Here is a 20,467-nt window from a genome sequence, read left to right as displayed (position 1 = left end):
GGGGGGGAGTGAGTGGTGGTGAAAAGCAGGGTTAGGTGTCGTTCCTGGGCGGCTAACGAGGAAGGTTGTCGTAGCGTCGCAAGCGCGCCTGTGTTGCAGCCCTATAATAAGTAACAGACGCCAGTCGTTGCCCCACCCACCCCTCCCCGTTCTAATCGGGTATAGATTTACACCAACGGGTGAAATACCGCAAAGAAAATCCCCTCACCTTCCCACCCCCCAATTATCAGCCAAGCCAGCCACCTAAGTTCTAGCTCCAGTCTAGTCCTTTACAGAAACAGAAAAAGAAGGTCGGGGGGGTTTTTTCCCAGGCACTTACTTTCCCGTGTGTGGTTAGTCCCCCTGGTTCTCGTCCCTTGTACATCCATCCAAGATTTTTCTTGTGCCGCTTGCTTTTGGCATCGACGTTTGCAACAGCCAAACTCCGTCCCTCCCGCCCCTCCATCTTTCCGCTTCCGCCCACATCGCACGTCCCTCTTTCCTTCCTTCCCTTACCGTCATGACAAATAGCATCATGGGCTTCTGCCACTGCCCGGCAGATGTGGAACCGTTTACTACAGTCAGGTTCAGGTCCCTGATCTATCATCATCGCAGCTGACTGGCGGGCTGCATGGCCAAGGGTCTATCTGTCTTTTTAACACCCCACATGCATCAAGCATACGCTAGCCTAGGCAGTTCTGGTGCGTCTTTGGGAAGAGACACCCCTGTTCATCTTGATCAATATGGCGCCTATACCATGGTGTACTATAGGCCTTGTCCCGTCTCTCACACGGTCGGCCATCTTCCAAGCTTCCAAGCGGAAGGCATGGTTGTCGGCGTCTGAATTCTTACACCGGGCGTTGTCTGATCGAGGCCTGGTCCTTGAGATTCCAGATAGAGATAGAGACTGATAAAACAAAGAAAAAAGAAACATTGGATCTTGTTGGCCGTTATCTGTCTGTCGTGATGACGATCTTGAGCATGAAAAACAAGATATTTTACATATATGAATATGATTAGATGCAGTTATTTTGAGACAGGTGATGTTACAGTTTTAATCTAGGTTTCTCGAGAGATTCCTGCTTGTGAGATCGTACTTTTCTTTCTTTGTTTTCCCCGTCTGACTTTGGCCAAAGCTAGCATCATGTAGCCGCCGTCTTGATCGTCTAAGGCGGAAGCCAAGAAAAAAACAAGGCGTATGGACTTGCACTGTCCGCCGCAAACCTGACGAATCATCAAAGAAAAAGAAGAAGAAAAGCTCCAGATACCGCATTGTGGTATGTCGAGGACTATAAGAACTGGCGTGGCTGGTCCACATGTGCAACTGCCTGCTCGAATTAGCAATTTGTGATGCCCTCCTGACTTTCTCCTTTCCAAGGTCTTTCTCGGCTTCGCGTCTTTCAGGCCAGTTGCTCGGGGAAGCTTCAAGACAAGATCCACGTCTTCGTCTTGATGGTTGTGCACAAGAAGTTTTCACATTCATTCGTTTTCTCGTTGTCGCATGGATCCAGGATAATCTGCAGTTGGCGAACTCCTCTCTATTTCTGGAGCGGAAGATTGGTGGTATTGTACGTTTCTCGGCGAAGGCTCTTCTGAAAGTAAAGATGAGACCGAGTGAGGCGCGTTGCGAGGTTGCGAGGGCGCTTGCTGTTGCTGTTGCTCTTGATGGTATTGATGCTGGTGTTGCTGCTGCTGTCGTGACAAGTCACCGGGTAAACTAACTTCCCTCGCCGTGGCGGGCGCTGAAGAGTAAGCAGGCGAATTGGAGCGGTAACCGCCCCCTAGCTGGTCTTGTCTCCCGCCCCCGTTTCCGACTCGTCTGTACAGAGATATGTCACTTCTTTGTCTGACATGCCCTGGGCCTCGGCGTCGGCCTGGAGGTGGATTCGCCAAACTCGAACTTGGCGGGCCGTGTTGAAACGATGGCGGCGATGGGATTCTTGGTTGCGTGCCAGGCGGCGGTGCGGCTGGCTGAGGCCCGGTTGCTTTTCGCTTCCGTGGCGATTCTCCTACTAATGAAAATCTTTCTTTGGTAAAAGAAAAAAACACCCGTTAGCCCCCCGCACACACAGCGCCACAAGTTTTCAACTGCGCGTTCTAGTTTTGGACGAACCGGAGGGCGTCGCAGGCTGTTTGGAGCCGCTACCAGATGCGTGGCTTGTTGGTGGTTCCCAGTGATGAAATGTAACAGCTGGAGAGGCCTGAGAATGACCCGCCTGGGCTTGAGACTGAACCGCCGCTCCGCTGGGGAGGGAGCTGTGAGGTGCGCTGGAACCCCCTTGGATACTTGTGTTGATGTTGGGCAGGCCTCCACTGCCTGATGCTGGCGCACGACCTCCTGGTAGGCTATAGTGTCGTGGCCTGTGCGGCGACCCTGGTGCTTGGCCCGAGTATGCGCTTTGGAACCCTGGTGCTGAGCCTGGGGTCGGGGGTACGCCTGTCTGGGGTTGATAGACGACGAAGGCTTGTGGCTGTGAGTCTCGTCTGTGCTCTGGTGAGACAGGACCAGATGTGGATGATAGCAGTTGAGGCTGGTGTGGTTGTGCCTGCCCCTGCATTTGGGAGTACATGTACTGTTGGGCCCATTCGAGAGCGGCTTGGGGCAATGTGCTGCCGCCCATCCCTGCAAATACTACTGGAACCATTGGAGGAGGAATTCCTCCTTGCAGAGAAGTCCTCAGGATCTCATGTTCCGTCCTCCTTTGCTCTAACCGTAGGGTTTCCTGGCGCGTTCTCTCCTCTTCCTGCTTTGTTTTCTCCTCCTCTGTCTTGGCCTGCAGCCAGGCTCTCATGGACTCGTCCGGGCCTTGCTGCCATTGTGGAGGAGCAGGCAGTTGCCCCAACGGCTGAGTCTGCGAGTGTGGTTGGGGCTGAAGAGCGGTAGGCTGGCCAAGCTGGGGGCCGGCCGGCGGCGGAGGTTGAGGTGCAACAGTACTCTGTGTAGGTGGCGGCTGGGCAAGCGTCATGGCCGCCGGAGGAGGCAAGCCACGATGATGTCCCGACATGGGCTGACGGGAGGGGCTAGAGGGTTGGTGTATCGAGGTGAGCCGCGGCAGACGATCTTCTTGATATACCAAGGGAGGCGAGGGTCGAGATGTGCTTGGCGGCGTTGGGAGGTCATGGACGGACTGGTAGCCGTGATGCGCTGGCTGTTTGACGGTAAGCATCCTCATATGCGCAAGTTGAAATATGCAACGAGGAAAAGTTGGACTGTGGTGATAATGATGGCTCGAGTGATCTAACCCAAGGTGTGCATGGACGAGGGTACTATGAGACTTCCTCTTGTCGCAAGGGGGAACACAAACGGATGTGGATGCAAGGAGAGGGGGGAGGGATATGGATCAGGGTGCTGTCTGGGTTGCGTGAATGGGGGTGTTATAGAGATGAGGCACGAAGTAGCCAAGATCAGGCAATAGTCCAATATATACAAGTGTATGCAAGATAGAGAGAGCGTGTAGACCGAATCCTCCAACTGTCGGCTGTGTTGTCTTGTTTTCCAGCCTTTGGGGAAGGGGACGGAGGTGTGAGAAAGAGTGAATGCGGGATCTTGATGATGGCACTCTCAAAAGGCCTTGGAACCACTGATATGTACAGAGTATGGAAATTTTCTGCAGGAACCAGGCTGGCACCGTGCACATAAAGTATAGCTGCCTTGCGGTACTTTTAGGTCAGGTTTAGGTAGGTAAGGTAGCAGCAAGCAGATGCAATGCTGGGTGCTCGCCCAGTTCAGCGCAATACCCTGTGAAGGTTTTGCACACAAGCATTTGAATGCCCAAATAGGCAAGGACGACGATGAGCGCGGAAGGGGGTGTGGGTGTGGTGGGTGTGGTGTGGGATTTTCGGAGGAGCTTGGAAGCTCTGGGATAAGCATAAGGATGGGACGACCTAGGGAGGTGCCTTACCTTACCTATGCAGGCAGGCAGGGAGGTAGGGTAGACAGGGCCAAAACAGGGGTGGGGAAAGACGAGACGATACACGCTCAAAAGAGAGGGAAAAAAGATGGAAGACAAAGAAAATGCTAATAACCTTTTTTCAGTCCGGCAGAGCTGGTGGTGGCGGCCAGCTCGGGTTCTTCGAGGTAGATGCGATGAAAACAGGCGGGGTGTGAAAAGTCTCCCGTTGGACCAACCATTGCCCACCTAGTTCAGGGCGACTTGAAGGCGTAGTGCTAGATAGGTACCCAGGTGTGTAAATGCAGTGCCATTCATCATAGGCTCACAGGCATACGTTCCTGATTCCTGGCAGGAACCCTGTTTCGACTTTTGCCGGCGGTGCACACACAAGCAGAAAACCAGAAGCGACAACCGGTACAGAAATCGAACTCTTTCGCACGGATAGAGACGGTTGAGGTTGAGGTTGTATGGAGGTTTGAGGGCGGTGGTATCGTCCGGCCGATGGTGTGTTTGTTTCCTTATTCTTCTTTTTTCTTCCTGATTTTCTTTGAATCCAGCTCCCCAGGGACAACCCCAGACTGGGAGGTTGGTTGGTTGTGCGGGAGCAAAGATCGATCAATCAAAATGTCCCGGCCGAATGAACCTGACCGAGTGACTGATATTTTCGGAGACGGCTCCCCTTTTGGCCTTGTTTTGAGACGAGCCTTACGGTTTCGTTGATTTGCTGCTACTCCTCCGGATGCTGCTCCAATCCGAAAGGGTGAATAAAGAAGCAAAAAAAAAACCCTATTCCTTGTTGCTCTGTTTGGCTCGCAAAGTCCCAGACAGCACAAGAGCAAGAAACAAAAACCAAGACGGAGAATGAATAAGCAAAAGTAAAGAAAAAAAAATAAAACAAATAAATAAACTAGAAAAAAAAAGAGAAATAAGAAAAGAAACAAATAATAACAGAATGAGAGCTAAGAAAGAAACAAGAATTGTGCGGCGGTAAACGACAGGAGTGGAGAAGTGGGTGCGCCTTGTTATTTCAAGCACGTTTCAATCTCGACGAGGAGGGACATCCCAGGGATTATAACTAAGGCCCGAGCCACAGTATCTTGACCCAAGTGCTGAATATGAAGGTCCCCAAACAAAGTAGAAACCAAAAAGAAAGAAGACAGAAACAAGAAAAAAGCCAAAACAAACGATAATAATAAATAAATATAAAAAAGCCCAAGCCCGCCGTCCGGCCCGGCTATCTGGCCTGATGGAGTTCAGCGCAAGACAAGGTCGAGGTCATTGAGAAACAGCAAAGTCGAGGGGTCAATGGCGTTCGTTGTTGGAATCAGCGCGAGTCGGCTAGGTAACTTTGCCTCCACTGTCAAGTCAGATCGGGCACCTGGGTGGGTGGGTGGGTGGGTGTGTGTGTGGGTTGGGGAGGAGAAGTAGGCAGGTAAGGTGTGCGTGAGTTGAGGTCGTGCAAGACGAAAAAGAACCTGAGTGGAACTTTGTGGCTATTTGCTATGAGGGTAAAGGGTGAGGGGGAGCCACATCAGGAAGGGGCAACAACGGCAACAGTAGCCTCAACCTGGCTCTTACCTAAGTAGGCAGGCAAGCAGGTGACCCATGCAAAAGCCCACCAGCCCTGCTATTGTTGTTGCTGTTGTTGTTGTACTTGGTAGGTACCTACTCTACTGTATTTAGTAGAGAAGCAAAGGGAACAAAAAAGAAACGGCAAAGAGAGGTAGAGAGAGAAACAGACACCGGCAGACACCTTAGCGCCTGCCCGGATGCCAAGTAAGGGCAAGGTAGCGACCGTAGCTGGAATTGCCCAAACGCAGGTGGGTAGGTAGATATGCGTGCGTCGATGCAATTAGCAAGGAGGTATGTAGGTGGGCAGCAAGGTGTGCAGGTAAGGTAGGTAAGGTAATTAAGGTACTTTGCAAGGTATCACGTCAGGTAATCTGTAGTCTAGCAAGCCGGTGTACCCAGAGTGATGGTAATGTGGTTTTTACATGTTGCCTTTTATTTTCATCCGTCTAGCCTGTATTGAACGTCGCGACTGGTTAAAAAAAAAAAAAAAAAAAAGGTATGAATTGGGATTATTACCACCTCCCTAACCGTATGTCACCCGTCCAGCCGCGCTCGTTGCCCTGAGTGCATTACTGTCGCGAGTTGAGACGGGGTTTGTGGGCGGGTCGAGGGAAACCACGTTCCCGTCCATACAGCCGTCCCAAGCTCGGCCAACTGTCAAAAGAATGAACGAATAAAATCGACAGAGAGGGAGAAGAGAAAAAAAAAAGATGAGGCCAGTCGAAATTGCAAGCACAGGTCATCGAGTGACCATTTCAACCGCGCAGGCAGCCCAGACAACCCATACATGGATAAGAGTCAAACAAACATAAGAAAAGGGCCTGCTGCGTATTTGGAGCACAGTACCACAGCTCTGGCGAGACTTCCGGAGGTACAGTTGTATGCATCGTCTGCGGGCTTCAAGACCTTGTCGATGCAAAAAAGTGGACAGGCAGGGTCAACACCCTGGACAATGACCAGCCAGGTTCAGAAAATCCCGTCGACAAAGAAGAGGGGAGGCAGGGCGTGTAAGTAAGGCGGGCCAAAAGGGAAGAAAGAAAGTAAGTTTGGTCGGTTTTACATATGTACGGTGTGCTATCGGCTACGAGCATGCTTGCGCTTCCCTACTTTCCAGAGGCTAATTAATTCTTGCACCTGCTGTACAGCACACACTTTCCACTGCCATGGGAGAACAGACGAGGACGGAAAAAAAGGGTTTAACCGCAGCGGCAGCCGCCGTTTTCAAGCGCCTCTGGCCAACAAGAATGGATCAAGTGAGCGCAAATTCATCCATGAGGGGCTGAGCCCATTAGTGAGCGTGCGAGTAGGGCATCTGTTCTGCCGGTAGGATTTATTTTTCTTTTTTCTCTTTCTTTTTTTTTTTTTTTTTTTTTTGAGGCGTGTCGCGCTAAATAGGAAAAAAAAAGGGGGGGGGGGATCTCGCAAGCATCCGAGACCAGATCGGGAAGTATTTTTTTAATATATATTTCTCTTGTTATGATTAGTATTATGGTAGATCTATATTTCGTCCCTCACTGCGTCTATCCCTTGACTAAGTTGCCAAGGTAGAGCGTTAACAAACACAACGTGGACAGGCAGTACATGGCCGTGCAGTATTGTTACTCCGTATCGTCTGTCTGTCCTTTGGTATTTGACGCGAACTAACTTCCGAATGGGGCAAGTCCACTCTTTGGGATTCGGCGAGTTCTTCGATTGACCTGGCCTGGGTACCGGTGAGTTCATCATGCTGCCCCTCCCGGATTCCTCCTCCGTGGTCTGAATTTCGGGTTTGGAAGTGGGTCCTCAGTTTGCCTCATTCCTACACTGCAGTACTACGGAGTACCTTTTTTTCTACCATCATCCCGGCAAGGTAAGGTATCCATGCTGGGCCGCCTGTGCTTTTTTCCCCAGTGGGCTCAACATGTGTGTGCGTGAAATTTTACTTTACCTTACCGTAGTAGGTATCTTCGCCGGTTTGTCGACCTTACCAGTTCTGATTCTGATGTGTTTCCAAAAACAAAATCCAATACTTTAATTACTCGTCGTGCGCTACCTACGTGGTATGGTAGTCCAGATCGCAAAACTGACCACTGCCTCGATGAGGGGTTATTTTTTTTTTAATACTCATGATAATAGTACGTTTGTGGGTAGTAATAAATAAATGGACCTTGGTTAGATGCGGGAGGACGGGATCTCGAGAAATACGACGCCCCGCCCTACCTGGCTCCAGATCTACAACATCGTACCCCCCTAAAAAAACAAAAAAAAAAACGATCAAACGGGCAAGTCGTTTGGACGTGTTTTGTTTGTTTTTGTTTCGTACATACATACAGTATACACGCATGTCGTCTTTACGTGTTAAAAGATATGGCCCAGTTTTTCTTTTTTTTATGTCTTGGTTGAGTTGCATTGCATATTGCATATTGGAGCTGCATGCATTTATTTTTATTTTCTAGTCAGTTTTATTTCTTTGTCTTTACTTACGGATTCCCATGTAATCAAAATACTCCCCGCGCCATTGAACTCGTTCGCATTTCTCCTTTGACGGAACAAAAACGGCTTGTAGTGCAACATATCTAGTTGCCATCAACCAAGGGCAAAAAAAAGAAGAAAAAAAAAGAAAAGAAAAGATGCCGAGGTAGAGGGGAGGGTGTGAAGATAAGTACCTCCATACCTAGGTACCTGGCACACGATGAACATGTATCACGGACGGGATATACCATGAGCAGGAAACTTTGCCTGCATTGGGAATAACGTCGGCAATCACCACCACGGTATGTGCCTGTCCACAAGCTTGACCGGAAACATTGCGATCAGATACCTCAGAGGGCCAGTCAATTGATCGGGGTTTTGTTCTGTGCTTGATTGTAACTCGAAGACCCCCTTTTTTGAGTGACTTGGAAAGAAGCCGGCCAACCTGAAAATTGTTGGAAACCGTCAGGCTGGTCCGCGAATGAGATCAAAGCCCGAGGGTGGAATTGCAACTATTCCCTACCTCATTATCGTGCCCAACGTAGTAGTAGTATGAGGAAGACTAAGAGGAGTAAACCGAATGCGGTGATGATAGGGAAACGTTTGATTCTGATTTCTTCTGATCAGCGCATGCGGCCTGTCAGTCATGCAGGAGAGCGCATCCAACAGAGAAAGACAGTCATGTCTTTTATGGGACATGCTGCCATGAGAAAGGGAAGAAAATGTTAAAAACAGATAAAAAGATAAAAAGACACAGTAAAAAGTTGGATTGACGTTTGCAGCGTCGTATAATGCCAAGCGCCTACGTTCCAATAAGAACCATGGTTTTCCTCTTTCAAAACCAGGATATGGCGTGAGGCGGGCTGACAGGGGTAGCAAATGTTACGGTATGCCGTATGTGTTTCATCAGTGCTGGAATCGGAAATAAAAGAAGGGGAATGGGAGTAGGCAGTACAGTACATATGTAGTACAGACAGTTTAGTCACTCTAGGCTAGGCAATACAATAAAGGAAGGACGAGAAGAGAAAGATGAGAAAAAGAAAAAAAAAAAAAAAAAAAAGAAAGCAACCGAACGGATGCTATTTCCGTCCCAGGAAAACGCCCGATGGTTCGTGCGTAGCATTCATTCTGCGGGTCCTTTCACCCCTCTCTTTTGTCTTGTCGATTCTTCCGCGGCGCACATCCCTGTAGCTGTGGCTGATGAACGGTTAGGGGGGGAAATCGTCAGTAAAGCCCGTGCGTTTCCAACGGTTGTAACGACATCGGAATAAAAAGAAAATTAAACTAGATAAATAAAAAATAAATAAAAAAATAAAAAAGAGAAAAATGAGATTTTATACTCGTGATCCAAAGCTTCTTCTGATACATAAGAGATTGATAATCTATTACGTAATCCGTTCACTAGTGAGCATTTTACTAGGTCGTGCTTCCAACATGAGCTCAAACTTTGGACGAGAGCATTCAACGTGCACATCATGGCCTACTCGAGTCAGGTCGAGCGAGTACGGCCGTTTTTCTAGGTGGACAGGGGGAGAGGGGGGAGTAATCGCTCAAAGGGGGTAATCAGCTCCTCTGCTACGTACAAGAGTAAATTTACCCGCCGAAATTTCCGACACAGGCCTAGGTGCAATAGGTAAGCAAGGTAAGGTCACCTCAACCCCCAAGAACCTGGCCAACTAGCCGTTATTGGGCTAGCATACTGTACTTTTCTCGCACAGCTCACTGCTTGTGGACCAGTGGAGATATTGACTGACTAGATAGAAGGGCTACTTGGGTACGAAGTAGCTGAGCAGGTTTGAATTTAGGAGAGGGTAAAAATATATTAAAAAAGAAAAAAAGAGCGAGAGAGATAGACCCAAACTTCGTATGCCATGAGTATGCATCAGAGTGTCACCGATGCGTAGCATATACCCTATTATTACTTGGCTCCTTTATCTTTATCACGGTATGTTCAAGGTCTGAGCCCAGGGGTGCAAATGGAATATATCGAAATATAACAAGTTCACTCACTGCAACAACGCACCGCCAGAACATCCTGATGCTGCCTGCCGCCCGCGTCTACTAACTGCAACTACGTTATTTACGGATACAGAGGCAAGTGTGGGCCTATCTGTTCCTCTTTTTCCTTTTTCCTTTTTTTTTTTTTTTTTTTTTTTTTTTTTTTTTGGCTCTGTGCCCGTGTCTTTCTCCTCCCACCCCAGTACCGTAAATCGGCCAACTCTGGTCGAACCATCGCAATTAAATCAAACCTCCCCGCTCGAGCAAGCCAACATGAACCAAGCAGCAAATCTTTTTTGTCTATTTTGGATTTCAGTAATATTAGTAGAAGCAGACAAAGAAAAACAATAGAAGCTCGAGAAATCCCGCGAATCGGATTTGATCAGCAAACTTTTTACCCTTTGGTTGTCGTCGTTTTGCGTTTCTGGGAAGGGTGGGCCGTTACCCGCGGCCTTTTACAGCCGGGAACCACACGCTGTTACCGGACGCGTCCTTTTTTCATGACCCGCCAAGGAACACACACGAGGTTTGCCAAATTTCAATACGAGACAGAGAGGAGAAACCCCTCCCCCCCAGCCCAATCTACTCTGTCCAACGGCTGCACAGCTTTTACCTACCAGGCCAAAGTATTGGAGTACGCCGGGGGTGGCTGTCTGTCTGGGTGTGATGACACGATCAAGTAGAACCGAGTCCGTGGCGGTGGCTTTCAGCGTCGTCAACCATAAAAAACATATGTAATATGGATACAAGCATGTAGTTTTAAGCATCCAAAAATGCCAAGATTGTTTCGCATTCCTCGCGTGCACTAGATTCAGATCCGAGTCCTCATGCTAGCCCTGACACCACCCAAAGTGAGTTTTTTTCATGAATGAATGTACAAGGCAACGGTAAAAATAAAAACAATGAAACAAAAACAGGACATCTTGTGCAGGTAAAGCAGGCATATGGTGTAAAATGGGGATGGTTAAGAAGGGGTATATATATATATATATATATATATATATATATATATATATATATATGTGTGTGTGTGTGTGTGTCTATCAAAGACGAAAAGGCCTCAGGCCGACATGTCTGTTATAAGTCGGTGATCTGTGTATGTGTCGCACTCGTGAAGCTGGTGTGTTTGAATTTCCCCCGACCATTACTCCTCCTTATATAGATAGTCATCCGGTTTATCAATGGTCAGCAGGGTAGGTGCCGATTTTCTCCCTGCTGCCGCCAGAACTCAAAGACGCAATGCTGTGGCTCCTGCTGTTGCCGTCCAGCCTCCCTGAGCCCAGTGATGACTGGTTTTCATAATGTTGCGCGTCGGTGGAGCCGGCACGATAAGGCGCGTTCTTCTTTTGTAGAACTTTGGGCGTCTTCTCAACCACCATGACGTTGCTGTCGACCTTGGATGTCTCTGCGCCTCCCCGGTTTTTGGTCAGCTTCCGCGGCTGTCGCCTGGCCGAGTTTCCGTTAGACTCTGAAGCGATGCTGCTCTCAGCTAACCGCGGTGCATCGCTGCCAGGCGAACGAAATCCGGGCATTGGTGAGGCAAAGTTTTCCACGCTGCTCGGTCGAGGTGAGACTCTGGCCGATGTACTCTCCCTCGACGGGGGGTCAGATGCTGCCCCGTTAGACTCGTACCGCGGGAAGGTGGGTGCACTTGGGCTTGTCGACGACGAAGATGCCTGTTCGCTGGCATGCTCTGTAGGCTAGAGTAAGAGTATTGTCATGGTCAGTAAGAGCGGTTCAAAGTGATGGTCATGATTGAACAGATGAAATAAACAAGATACATACGTTGACACCAACGACGTAAGCGTCTAGTTTTTTCCGTAAAACGTCGGAGCGCACCGGCTTAGCCAGGTAGTCGTTCATGCCCGCGGCCAAACACCTCTCTCGGTCTCCAGCAACGGCCGACGCAGTCATCGCTATGATGAGAATGCTGCGCACCTCCTCGACGGGATCCTCTCGGATGAGTTTCGAAGCAGAGTAGCCATCGAGGACTGGCATCTGCACGTCCATCAGGCAAATATGATAAGGTACACCCTCGGCAGCCTTCTTGCGTAGTGCCTCGACCGCCAGCTGCCCGTTTTCGTACGCATCCACCGTTATGTAGCCCAGTCGATGGGCATATTGGATAGCGATGCGAGAGTTGATGGCGTTGTCTTCGGCGATGCAGATGCGGATCATCTCTCGGGGAATCTGCGAAAGGTCTACTACACTAGGCATTGCCCTCGCAGCTTCCAGGTTCTCCTCGTGGTAATATTGGTGATAGTGTTGATGGCGGTGATGATGCTGCAGTTCTGCTCGCATCTGTGCCGTCTCTGGGGATGTCACCATTTGTTTAATCTGCTGGGCCTCGCCTGCCTTGATCTCCGGTCTTGCCTTGTCGAATTTGACGGTGAACATGGCGGTTGTCCCGACGCCATCTGCGCTATCGAGAGTGATCTTGCCCTTCATCATGGTCTCAACTAGAGACTTGCAGATGCTCAAACCAAGACCGCTGCCACCGTACTTGCGCGCTGTGCTGGGGTCCGCCTGGCTGAACGGCTGGAAGAGTTTGGCCAGTTGCGCCGGTGGAATTCCAATCCCAGTATCCTTGACCCAGAACGACAGCGTGGCACTGTCTTCGGTTTCCGAGTCGACCCGCGCCCCTATCGTGATTGAGCCGCGATCGGTGAACTTGAGGCTGTTGCCGATGAGGTTGCCGAGCACCTGGTGAAGGCGGATGGGGTCCCCATAGATGAGAAGCTGAGGCAGGTTTATCTCCTTAATTATCTGCACATTGTTCCTTCTCGTCTTTTCCTGATTGCTATATGATACAGCGCGGACGACTTCGCGCACCATCTCCTCGGGGTTGAAGGCAATAATGTATAGCTTCATCTTGTCGGCTTCCATCCTGGAAAAGTCAAGAATGTCGTTGATGACCGTCAGGAGGAGATCGGCTGAGACGCGGATGCTGTCGGCCATCTCAAGCTGCTCCTTGTTGGAGAGGCTATCGCGCAAAAGCTCCGAGTTTCCAATGACGCCGTTGAGGGGTGTTCGCAACTCATGCGAGACGTTGGCGAGGAAGATAGACTTGGCCTTGGCCGCCTCCTCGGCAAGCTTGACATTTTGCCTAGCCTTCGCTTCAGCATCTTTTGCCTTCTTCTCGGCCTCGATTGCGTGCTCGAGGGCCTGTTTCTGCATCTGGACCATTGACACGTTCTCGGCAGAGACCTTCTCGACTGCTTTCATGGTGAGCGCGTTCGAGTAGCTGATGCCCACCTGGTTGACAAGAAGCTGAAGCACATCCCTGTACCGATGTGAGAGCGAGTTTGGCGTACCCTCAATGTACAAAACGCCCAGCAAGGGCTTGTCGCCGTGACAAATTGGCATTGCGATAACAGCCTTCCCGGCCGGGTTGCGGTGCAACCAGGTGGCGCTCACATTGCTGAACCTATCGTCGGTCAAGATGTTGGGAACGAAGACAGCCTCGCGGAACCGTGTAGTATACAATACCACGTTCTCGGCGACGACGGACGCATTTGTGAGAGGAATTCGCGGGCTGTGTGCCTCGGCCCCCTTCTCTGGGTTACCGCTTGCCGCCACACACCACTCGGGTGCTGCGTCGGCTCTTGGGACATCTGCGCCTTGTTCCTGAACAACCATAGCAGCCAGTGTAGCTGAGGTACCGCAGGTACTCAATATGACGTCACACATGGTCTTGAGAAGCTCGTCAACATTAAGCACTGACGATATGATTTGTGACGACTGCAATATGGCGTGCAAGTCGACGACGTCCAACGATGGCAGGCCGCTGTCCAACTCAACGGTGGTCATCGACTTCCTCCAGGCGCCGACTTTATCGTTGCTGGCATCCGTCATGGCCACGCCTCGTTCCGTGAGTTGCTGCGCGGCGCCATCATCCCCAAGGACGTTGTAGTGTTTACTTTGTGCTTCTGCGTCACCGTCTGTCTGCGTTCCGGCGTTGACGAGCCGGGGGTTGACAGTAGGCCCACGCATAAGGAGGCTGTGCTCCGACTCAATGTACTCGGCAACACCGGCAGCTCCCATCTGCCTATAAGAAGACAGTGCGTCTCTCAGAGCTGCCCATGCAGATCGCCTCGCCGACAGCCTGATAAAGGTGCCCGCCATGAGATAATTTCCCAGCGCCTCTTCAAAAACAAAATCATGTTCCGCGGCGTGGTCCAATGCCTCCTCGTATCGTTGCAGGGCCACGCCGTGCGCATTGGTCAGCTCGGCAATTTGGGCCTCGAGAAGCTTGGACCAACAGTAGTAGCTGACTTTGTCCAGCACCTGCCAGTCCACAATTTGCTTGTGAAGTTTCTCGAGCTCTCGGATCGTGTCTTGGACATCGGTGCTATCTGGAGCTGTCCGCTGGCCGGTACGAGGATCTTGTCGCTGACGCAAGACCAGTCCGGCGATGGCCAGGCCGTAGAAGAGCATGGCAAACCGCGTGTTCCTGGCGGACCAGATCAGCGCAGAGTTTTCGACGCAAAACTTCCCCACCTCTGCGGCCCGCTCATAGTGCCCATAGAGAAACAAGGGTGCCATTTCAAGTGACTCGTAAAAGATCAAGCCTCGATTGGTGTTTTCCATGGCCTGTTCGAGCCATATCTTGTAGGCAGGAGCTTGATGTTGGTCATCCGACAGGACGTCCAAGGCTTCCCTTACCCGCGTCTTCCCCTGGAGTGCTCTGCTCACCTGCCTCACAGCGATGAGCATAGTGCCTCCGCGCGAATCAAGCTGCCAGTTTGGTATCTCCTCGCAGCTGTAGTTGCAGATGCTCTCGAGGTCGATACAGTGCTCACTGGCAAAGAACCTGACTTGGGCATACAGACCAAACCCAAGGATCGCCGAGATACGATCTCCAGCGGACGCGGCATAATTCAGGGAGGATTCCAGTTGTTCCGCAGTCAAGCCAACGGACTGAACCACGTGTCCCACAAAGCTGGCTTGTATCATGTAGCCCCGAGCCATTGAGAAGCTATCGCGTGTAGAGTTGAGAAGCGCGAAGGCGTACTCACCCAGGTCCCTGGCAAGGACGAGCCTATTGAACCGCGCGAGGGCTATCATGGAGACTTGGACGAAGGCCATGGGGGATTGAGGTATCGCGCCCGTGGTGAGATGCATCTCGAGCATGTAAAGAGATAGTTGGTAGAAGCAAAGCCAGTCACTCCACCAAGCCGCACTGATCGCTTCTGCCAGCACTGCACCAATCGAGTCGGCCCTCGCCTCATCATGCGTTGCCCGAGGCTGCAGGACGTCGTTGAAATCCATGCTCTGGATTTTAGCCGACAGCCTCTCAAACTCCTCATCACATTGCTCAACCGTCCGGTCCTCCCTACAGTCAACGCCCATGGTGCGTAGGCAATCCTTTAGACATGCAAGGGCCTTTGTCGAGTTCCCACTCTGGGCATACACACGAGACCGGAGTACCCAAGCGGGAGCCTTGTCGAAGGCAGATGTTGCACAGTCGAATATAGTGTCAAGAACCCCACTGGCAAGCTGCAGCTGTCCCATAAAGAGGTAGCATTCGGCTGCTGCCAGGTACAGTCGCATCGTCTCGTCATAGGACACATCCTCATTTGTTTCGTTCCAGGGATCCGTCTGCAACAGCGCCACTGCACCGCTGAAGTATTTGGCAGCAGTAGGCCTTGCGCCCCTGGCTGTGGACACCTCGGCGCACTCGTACAAAAGCGAGCGATAAGCCATCCTGTCCTTGACTTGTGCTCTGATGATCCCCAGAGCTTCGCAGATGTGTGACGCTGTGTTCTCCTTGGTATGATTATCCCTTGCGCAATATTTCATAAGAGTCTGGGCGACAATGAAATGCATCTTGCGGGTATCGCATGAGTTTATCTTGGCTGCGGCTTGGATGTAACGATCATGCGCAAAGCGGAAGCGGTCATCTCGATCACCTTGAACCACGATGTAAGCCTGGACAGCAGACTCGAGACCTGCAACTGCCTCATCTTGAGAATAACCTGTTGGCTTGTGGCCACTATGCCAATCCTTGCCATCGTCATCAAACTCGCCGCTCAGCAAGTGGCATATGAACTCAAACGAGAAACTCGTCCCGAGGAGTGCGGCCCACGAGAGAATAGCTCGTGATGCCGCTGGAAGCTCGTCAAGTCGCCGAGTGATGAAATCTGTGTTGAGAACGTCATAGTTTTGCTCCCCCTCAAACTCTTTGAAGAGGCGGTCAAGGTCAAACTTCCATTTGTTTTCTCGATAATCGTGCCATACACACTTTTTGCGGTGGCATGCACTAAGCATCTCTCTCATATAGAGGGGATTACCCGCTGTTTTCGATTGAATGACCAACACAAGAGGTGAGATCTCCTCGGGTGGACGGCGCAGCGTGGCCGCAACATATTTGGCTATGTCGTCCTCGACAAGTGGCGAGAGCGGGATTCTTGTGATCGTCAGCCCGGTTGATTTTATAGGATCTTCGAGATCTGGCGGCGTCAGAATCTTTTGCATCTTGGCCGCGGTCATCTCTTCAGGTCGGTACGTAATGAGGATCAACATGTTTAGCCGCGCAGAGATGACCTGCGATATCAGATCCATGGACTCATCGTCGGCAAAGTGTAGGTCTTCCAGACAGAAACAAATAAACTTGTAGTGTGTAAAGGTCCTGAGAATATCGAGATACGAGTTCATCAGCCTAATCGACTTTGTTGAAGTACCAGCACGTAAAAAGTCGTGTGAGCTTTGCGTCGAGGGGCGGACATTCCTTGCCGAGGAACTAGAAGACCCCGGTGATGAGCCACGACGTTTGGGACCAGCACGAGACACGAGCTTCCCGTGAGCTGGGATCGGGGCACCGTTGACGATTGGGATAGTTCGCAGCATGACAGGCTCGACGGTACCGAGGAGAAATTCGGGAAGGTCGAGCAGTTTATGTAGGGACTTCCATGTGGGAAACACTTGTTGCTTCAGAGCCTGGTGGAGCGGCGTGGTGGTGTCACTCTCTCCTCCCCAGACTTGCCTGAAGAGCGAAGACAGAAGCTTGAGGAGAGGCCCGAAGGGTTCCTTCCTCGCGGTATCAAATTTGGCCTTGGCGGCGTATCCTTTACGCCTCATCTCGGGCCAGACGGCTTCCAACAGGCAGCTTTTTCCAAGACCGCCGGCACCCTCGATTAAGACGATTTCGCAGTGTCCTCTACGTCGAAGCTTTGCAGAACCCAACTGTCGTCCAAGGCTGACAGAGTCGATGGCACTGCTGTGCCGATATGAGAGGTCCCTCTCGGCACTGACTACAGTATCTGCGAGACTTCTAGTGTCGAACGAGACGGACTGGTGCCTATCCCAGGGCCTTGTCGACGCACGTGCGCTATAGAAGCTAGGGTTGGCTGAGGGCAGCGTGTCCGGGGAGAAGAGGGGGTTCCCGTCATAACTCTGGCTTGGCTGGCAAAAATTCCTGAACCTGAGGTCCGTTGAAAGTGTATTTGTGAAAGACCCACTATGCCTCGTGGTGTTGCCGTCTGCGGAGCTCGCTCCATCGCTGGAAATCTCGGCGTAAATAGTGGCACCATCGGGAAACTCGTTGGACAAGTTCGAACCGTCGGAAAATCTGTTAGGGTTGGCTCTCAAGTTCAACGCATGGCCCTTAGCCGCACGCTCTATGATCTTGCCCAGTCGCTTCCTTTCTTCTTCCCTGCCGACCATTATTGGCGGGAGCAGGAAAAATGATGATACATCTCTCTCCGCAACCTGCCACTCCTTGAGTGCCAGCCAGTTGCCATCTATGAGGAACTGCTTCACTTTCTCTAGATCATAACGTAGCCCGCTGGCGGAGGAGTAGCGGTCATGAATATCCTTTTCAGTGCACTTGGCTACGATACGGCCAATGGCTTCGGGAATATCCATCCGCTCCGAGGAGACGTTGACGACTCTTCGGTTGAGCACCATCTGCACTACGTCCAAGGGCGTTGCGCCAACGAAGACGGGCTGTTGCGTCAGGAGCATCCAAAATAGGATGCCCAGCGAGTATATGTCGGTTCGTGTGTCTGGCTCGACTGGCATCCTGCCTGTCTGCTCTGGGCTTATGAAGAGAAGCTTGTTTTTGGCACCCGTCTCTTTGGACAATGCGGACCAGCCGGTGCTCGTCAACCCACGTTCGAAGGACCTAACACCCGAACCCAGGGAGGCGAGCTTGACCTTTTTACTTTCCAAATTAAAGTGAAACGCGTCCCCCCTTATCTCCCCGTGAATGATTCCTTGTCCATGGTGCAGCAGTTCTAGGCACTCGGTCGCACCAATCGCGAAATCGAGAAAGTTAGGTAACGATATAGGGTCTTCGAGCCTGAAATCTGACCTCTTGATAATTTCAAGACCTTCTCCTGCTTTCCGAGCTTTGAAAAAAGCCGGGCCCAGATCAAGGACTTCCGGTAAATAGTTCTCGCCCGCATCACTGTATATGGTCACGGCGACAGAGCCACGGTCACCTGGCAGCCTTGCTAATCTGATGAGTTCTAAAGGCTTCGCAATATGATCACAATGCCGGTCGCTGCCAGCAATCAAGTTCTTCGCAATGTGGAAGGCCCTTTCCTCACGGAGGACGTGGAAAGATACACGAGCCACGACAGGCTCTTCGATTAGGGGAGCTTCGGTTGCGTGTGTCTGGGATGAAGGTGACGTGGAGGCGGCAGAGCATTCGCTACAGCTTTCGCAATGAACGGGGAACAGACCGTTGCTGCTGTGTGTATCGGACAAGCCAGGAGGACGGACGGGGCTCGGCTTTGTAAAGGAGGTAGGACTAGTCGCGCTCGATAGGGAGGAAGATGTGATTGGTGGTGAAGACGCCGAAACAGGTGTGTGGTGCGCAGTCGGCGACTGGAAGGCGACATGGGCAGGAACGAAGCGAGTTCCGCTGACGTGCCTGAAATTCGAGAGGTTAGGATTACAATCATACAGCGCGGACCCTAAATGTTACGTTGCCAACCTGTCCAACACTCACCAAGTGTCATAACTGGTGTGATATATGGGACTGTCCTCATCCCAGATGTAGCCCGAGATCTGTCTCAATCGATATATAATGCGCACCGGCGGCTCAAACTCGTCCAGCGCGATGGGAGAGCCTTCCATCGTGAAGTGAGAGGAGAAGACGCCGACCTAGAGCGAGCTTGACTTTTTTTTTTCTTTTATTCCCCACTTCAGAATGTACTTGGTAAGTCCCTTCAAGCAGCTTCGAGATCGACAATCTGTGTTACGACCTTAGTGAGAGACATGTTCGGGCCCATCAATGGGAGTTTAGCGGCGGCAGCAGCGGCAGCCGTCTACTCTGTGGCTGTTTGTTTGTTCGAGAGGATGGTTTGTCGGATGGGGTCGTATCGAGTACCGTCGGAGAATTGGTGGCCTGCGTGCGTCGATCACTGCTCGGAGCTATCCTGCCAACTGCGCTACCAGGTACGCACCCAACCGAACTGGGTCTGTAAACTGCTAGAACTAGTTATAGGTGCGGGTCGTGGGTGGGCTCGTAAGCAGAATCAAGGTGAAGGCGGGCGGCTCTGCCTGGTCGGCAGCCGTTTCGGGTCGCCCTTGTAGCCGGCAAGGTGCTTTGCGGTAGACTCTGAGGAAGACCTTTCACTTGTACCACTTCAGGGTCGAGGCGTGTTTTTCAGGACCGGTGTCGTGGCAATGAGAACTGGATAATGTGTCGCTAACCAAATGATTGACCAAGGCTGTGCAGCGTAGCGCTTGAATCATTCGACGTTGAAACCCTGGGCGGTGACGGCGTCAACGTAGTAGTGAAATAGACTTGCGAGGTGAGGAACGACGGCGGGGAAACGGGGGACCGGCTATTCCCGTCGATGAATTTCTTCTGGGTTTTAGCTTGCATGTGCCTAAGTTCTTGTTACTATTACAAAGTGCAGTCCGAGGACTCCGGCCCTGGTGCCGCTCGTTAAGAATCTGACTGCTCAGAACTCTTGCCTTTGGCCCAGATCTACGAATCTTCATTTCTTAACGAGGCCATGCTTTGACCGTGGGAATAAGAGGGAAGGGAAGCATGGGCAAGGTCGAATAAACTTGGACGGGCAAGGAAAAACCGGGGCACCGCCTTCTGCGCAGCCAATCAGCCATGATTTCCTGCCGTTCTCTTCCGGGAATGGAATCTACGTTAAAAATATCGACTGATCATAACCCTGTTTATGCCTCCACCACTACAAAGCTAGGAATTTCTTCGCGGACACCATTGGTCTACATGGTTGATGTTGTACCTAAGCTACTAAGGCAGGTAGGGTAGGGCATGGATGCTTGGAGGATCTTATTCCGTATCTACCGGTATGCCCAATTTCTCCATCCCTCAGTGGTCGGAAACCAAGCCGAAGACGCAAGCACTTTCAGGTTGTGTCTTTTTTTGGTATCTGCAAGCGTGTACCTATGACTACCTTACGCAGACGATATAGTCACAGCATTGAGTTCTGTGCCTGGCGATTAAGCTTGTTATTGTATGCGATTGAATCGCAAAGCGAGGAACCAAGTAAATATGATTTGTCCAGGATTCAACAAAGAGAAGAACATCAATCGGCAACACTTCTAAAAAAAAAAAGTCTTTGAAATATTAGCACAAAAAG

The 20,467-nt window shown here is 51.0% G+C and overlaps 5 protein-coding genes across 5 annotated transcripts; 2 read left to right on the top strand and 3 right to left on the bottom strand.

Moving 5' to 3' along the window:
- Positions 1 to 901: 901 nt before the first annotated feature.
- Positions 902 to 5,241, bottom strand: MGG_06699 (uncharacterized protein). The gene is made up of 3 exons (XM_003709361.1): positions 4,006 to 5,241; positions 2,093 to 3,128; positions 902 to 2,006 (listed from the first exon to the last, which is right to left on the bottom strand). The coding sequence occupies exons 2-3, from the start codon at positions 2,982 to 2,984 to the stop codon at positions 1,459 to 1,461; spliced, it is 1,440 nt and encodes a 479-aa protein (XP_003709409.1). The 5' UTR covers positions 2,985 to 3,128; positions 4,006 to 5,241; the 3' UTR covers positions 902 to 1,458.
- MGG_16157 (uncharacterized protein) lies at positions 3,772 to 5,558 on the top strand (the record flags this gene model as incomplete). Its single annotated transcript, XM_003709360.1, has 6 exons — positions 3,772 to 3,798; positions 4,016 to 4,081; positions 4,293 to 4,376; positions 4,430 to 4,461; positions 5,084 to 5,270; positions 5,556 to 5,558. The coding sequence occupies 6 exons, from the start codon at positions 3,772 to 3,774 to the stop codon at positions 5,556 to 5,558; spliced, it is 399 nt and encodes a 132-aa protein (XP_003709408.1).
- Positions 5,559 to 6,140: 582 nt separating this feature from the next.
- MGG_16156 (uncharacterized protein) lies at positions 6,141 to 6,771 on the top strand (the record flags this gene model as incomplete). Its single annotated transcript, XM_003709359.1, has 2 exons — positions 6,141 to 6,451; positions 6,590 to 6,771. Exons 1-2 carry the CDS (start codon positions 6,232 to 6,234, stop codon positions 6,769 to 6,771), a joined length of 402 nt encoding a protein of 133 aa, XP_003709407.1. The 5' UTR covers positions 6,141 to 6,231.
- A 596-nt stretch (positions 6,772 to 7,367) lies between these two features.
- MGG_16155 (uncharacterized protein) lies at positions 7,368 to 7,997 on the bottom strand (the record flags this gene model as incomplete). The annotated part of the gene is made up of 5 exons (XM_003709358.1): positions 7,368 to 7,416; positions 7,481 to 7,517; positions 7,644 to 7,673; positions 7,751 to 7,772; positions 7,908 to 7,997. 5 exons carry the CDS (start codon positions 7,995 to 7,997, stop codon positions 7,368 to 7,370), a joined length of 228 nt encoding a protein of 75 aa, XP_003709406.1.
- Positions 7,998 to 10,880: 2,883 nt separating this feature from the next.
- On the bottom strand, positions 10,881 to 19,861 carry MGG_06696 (ethylene receptor). Its single transcript, XM_003709357.1, has 3 exons — positions 18,850 to 19,861; positions 11,679 to 18,771; positions 10,881 to 11,593 (listed from the first exon to the last, which is right to left on the bottom strand). The coding sequence occupies exons 1-3, from the start codon at positions 18,975 to 18,977 to the stop codon at positions 11,072 to 11,074; spliced, it is 7,743 nt and encodes a 2,580-aa protein (XP_003709405.1). The 5' UTR covers positions 18,978 to 19,861; the 3' UTR covers positions 10,881 to 11,071.
- Between the last annotated feature and the right edge of the window lie 606 nt (positions 19,862 to 20,467).

The sequence above is a fragment of the Pyricularia oryzae genome, chromosome 1 (assembly GCF_000002495.2).
Source record: "Pyricularia oryzae 70-15 chromosome 1, whole genome shotgun sequence".
NCBI classification, from domain to species: Eukaryota; Fungi; Ascomycota; class Sordariomycetes; order Magnaporthales; family Pyriculariaceae; genus Pyricularia; species Pyricularia oryzae.
This window is presented reverse-complemented; position numbering and strand designations above follow the sequence as displayed.

Excerpts from the sequence above, each read along its gene's own strand:
- MGG_06699 (XM_003709361.1), bottom strand. The coding sequence starts at position 2,984 with ATGTCGGGACATCATCGTGGCTTGCCTCCTCCGGCGGCCATGACGCTT. Across the intron at positions 2,007-2,092 it reads ACAGCCTGCGACGCCCTCCG|AAAGATTTTCATTAGTAGGA; the intron begins GTTCGTCCAAAA and ends CTTTTACCAAAG.
- MGG_06696 (XM_003709357.1), bottom strand. The coding sequence starts at position 18,977 with ATGGAAGGCTCTCCCATCGCGCTGGACGAGTTTGAGCCGCCGGTGCGC. Across the intron at positions 18,772-18,849 it reads CACACCAGTTATGACACTTG|GCACGTCAGCGGAACTCGCT; the intron begins GTGAGTGTTGGA and ends CTCGAATTTCAG. Across the intron at positions 11,594-11,678 it reads CTTACGTCGTTGGTGTCAAC|CCTACAGAGCATGCCAGCGA; the intron begins GTATGTATCTTG and ends CTCTTACTCTAG.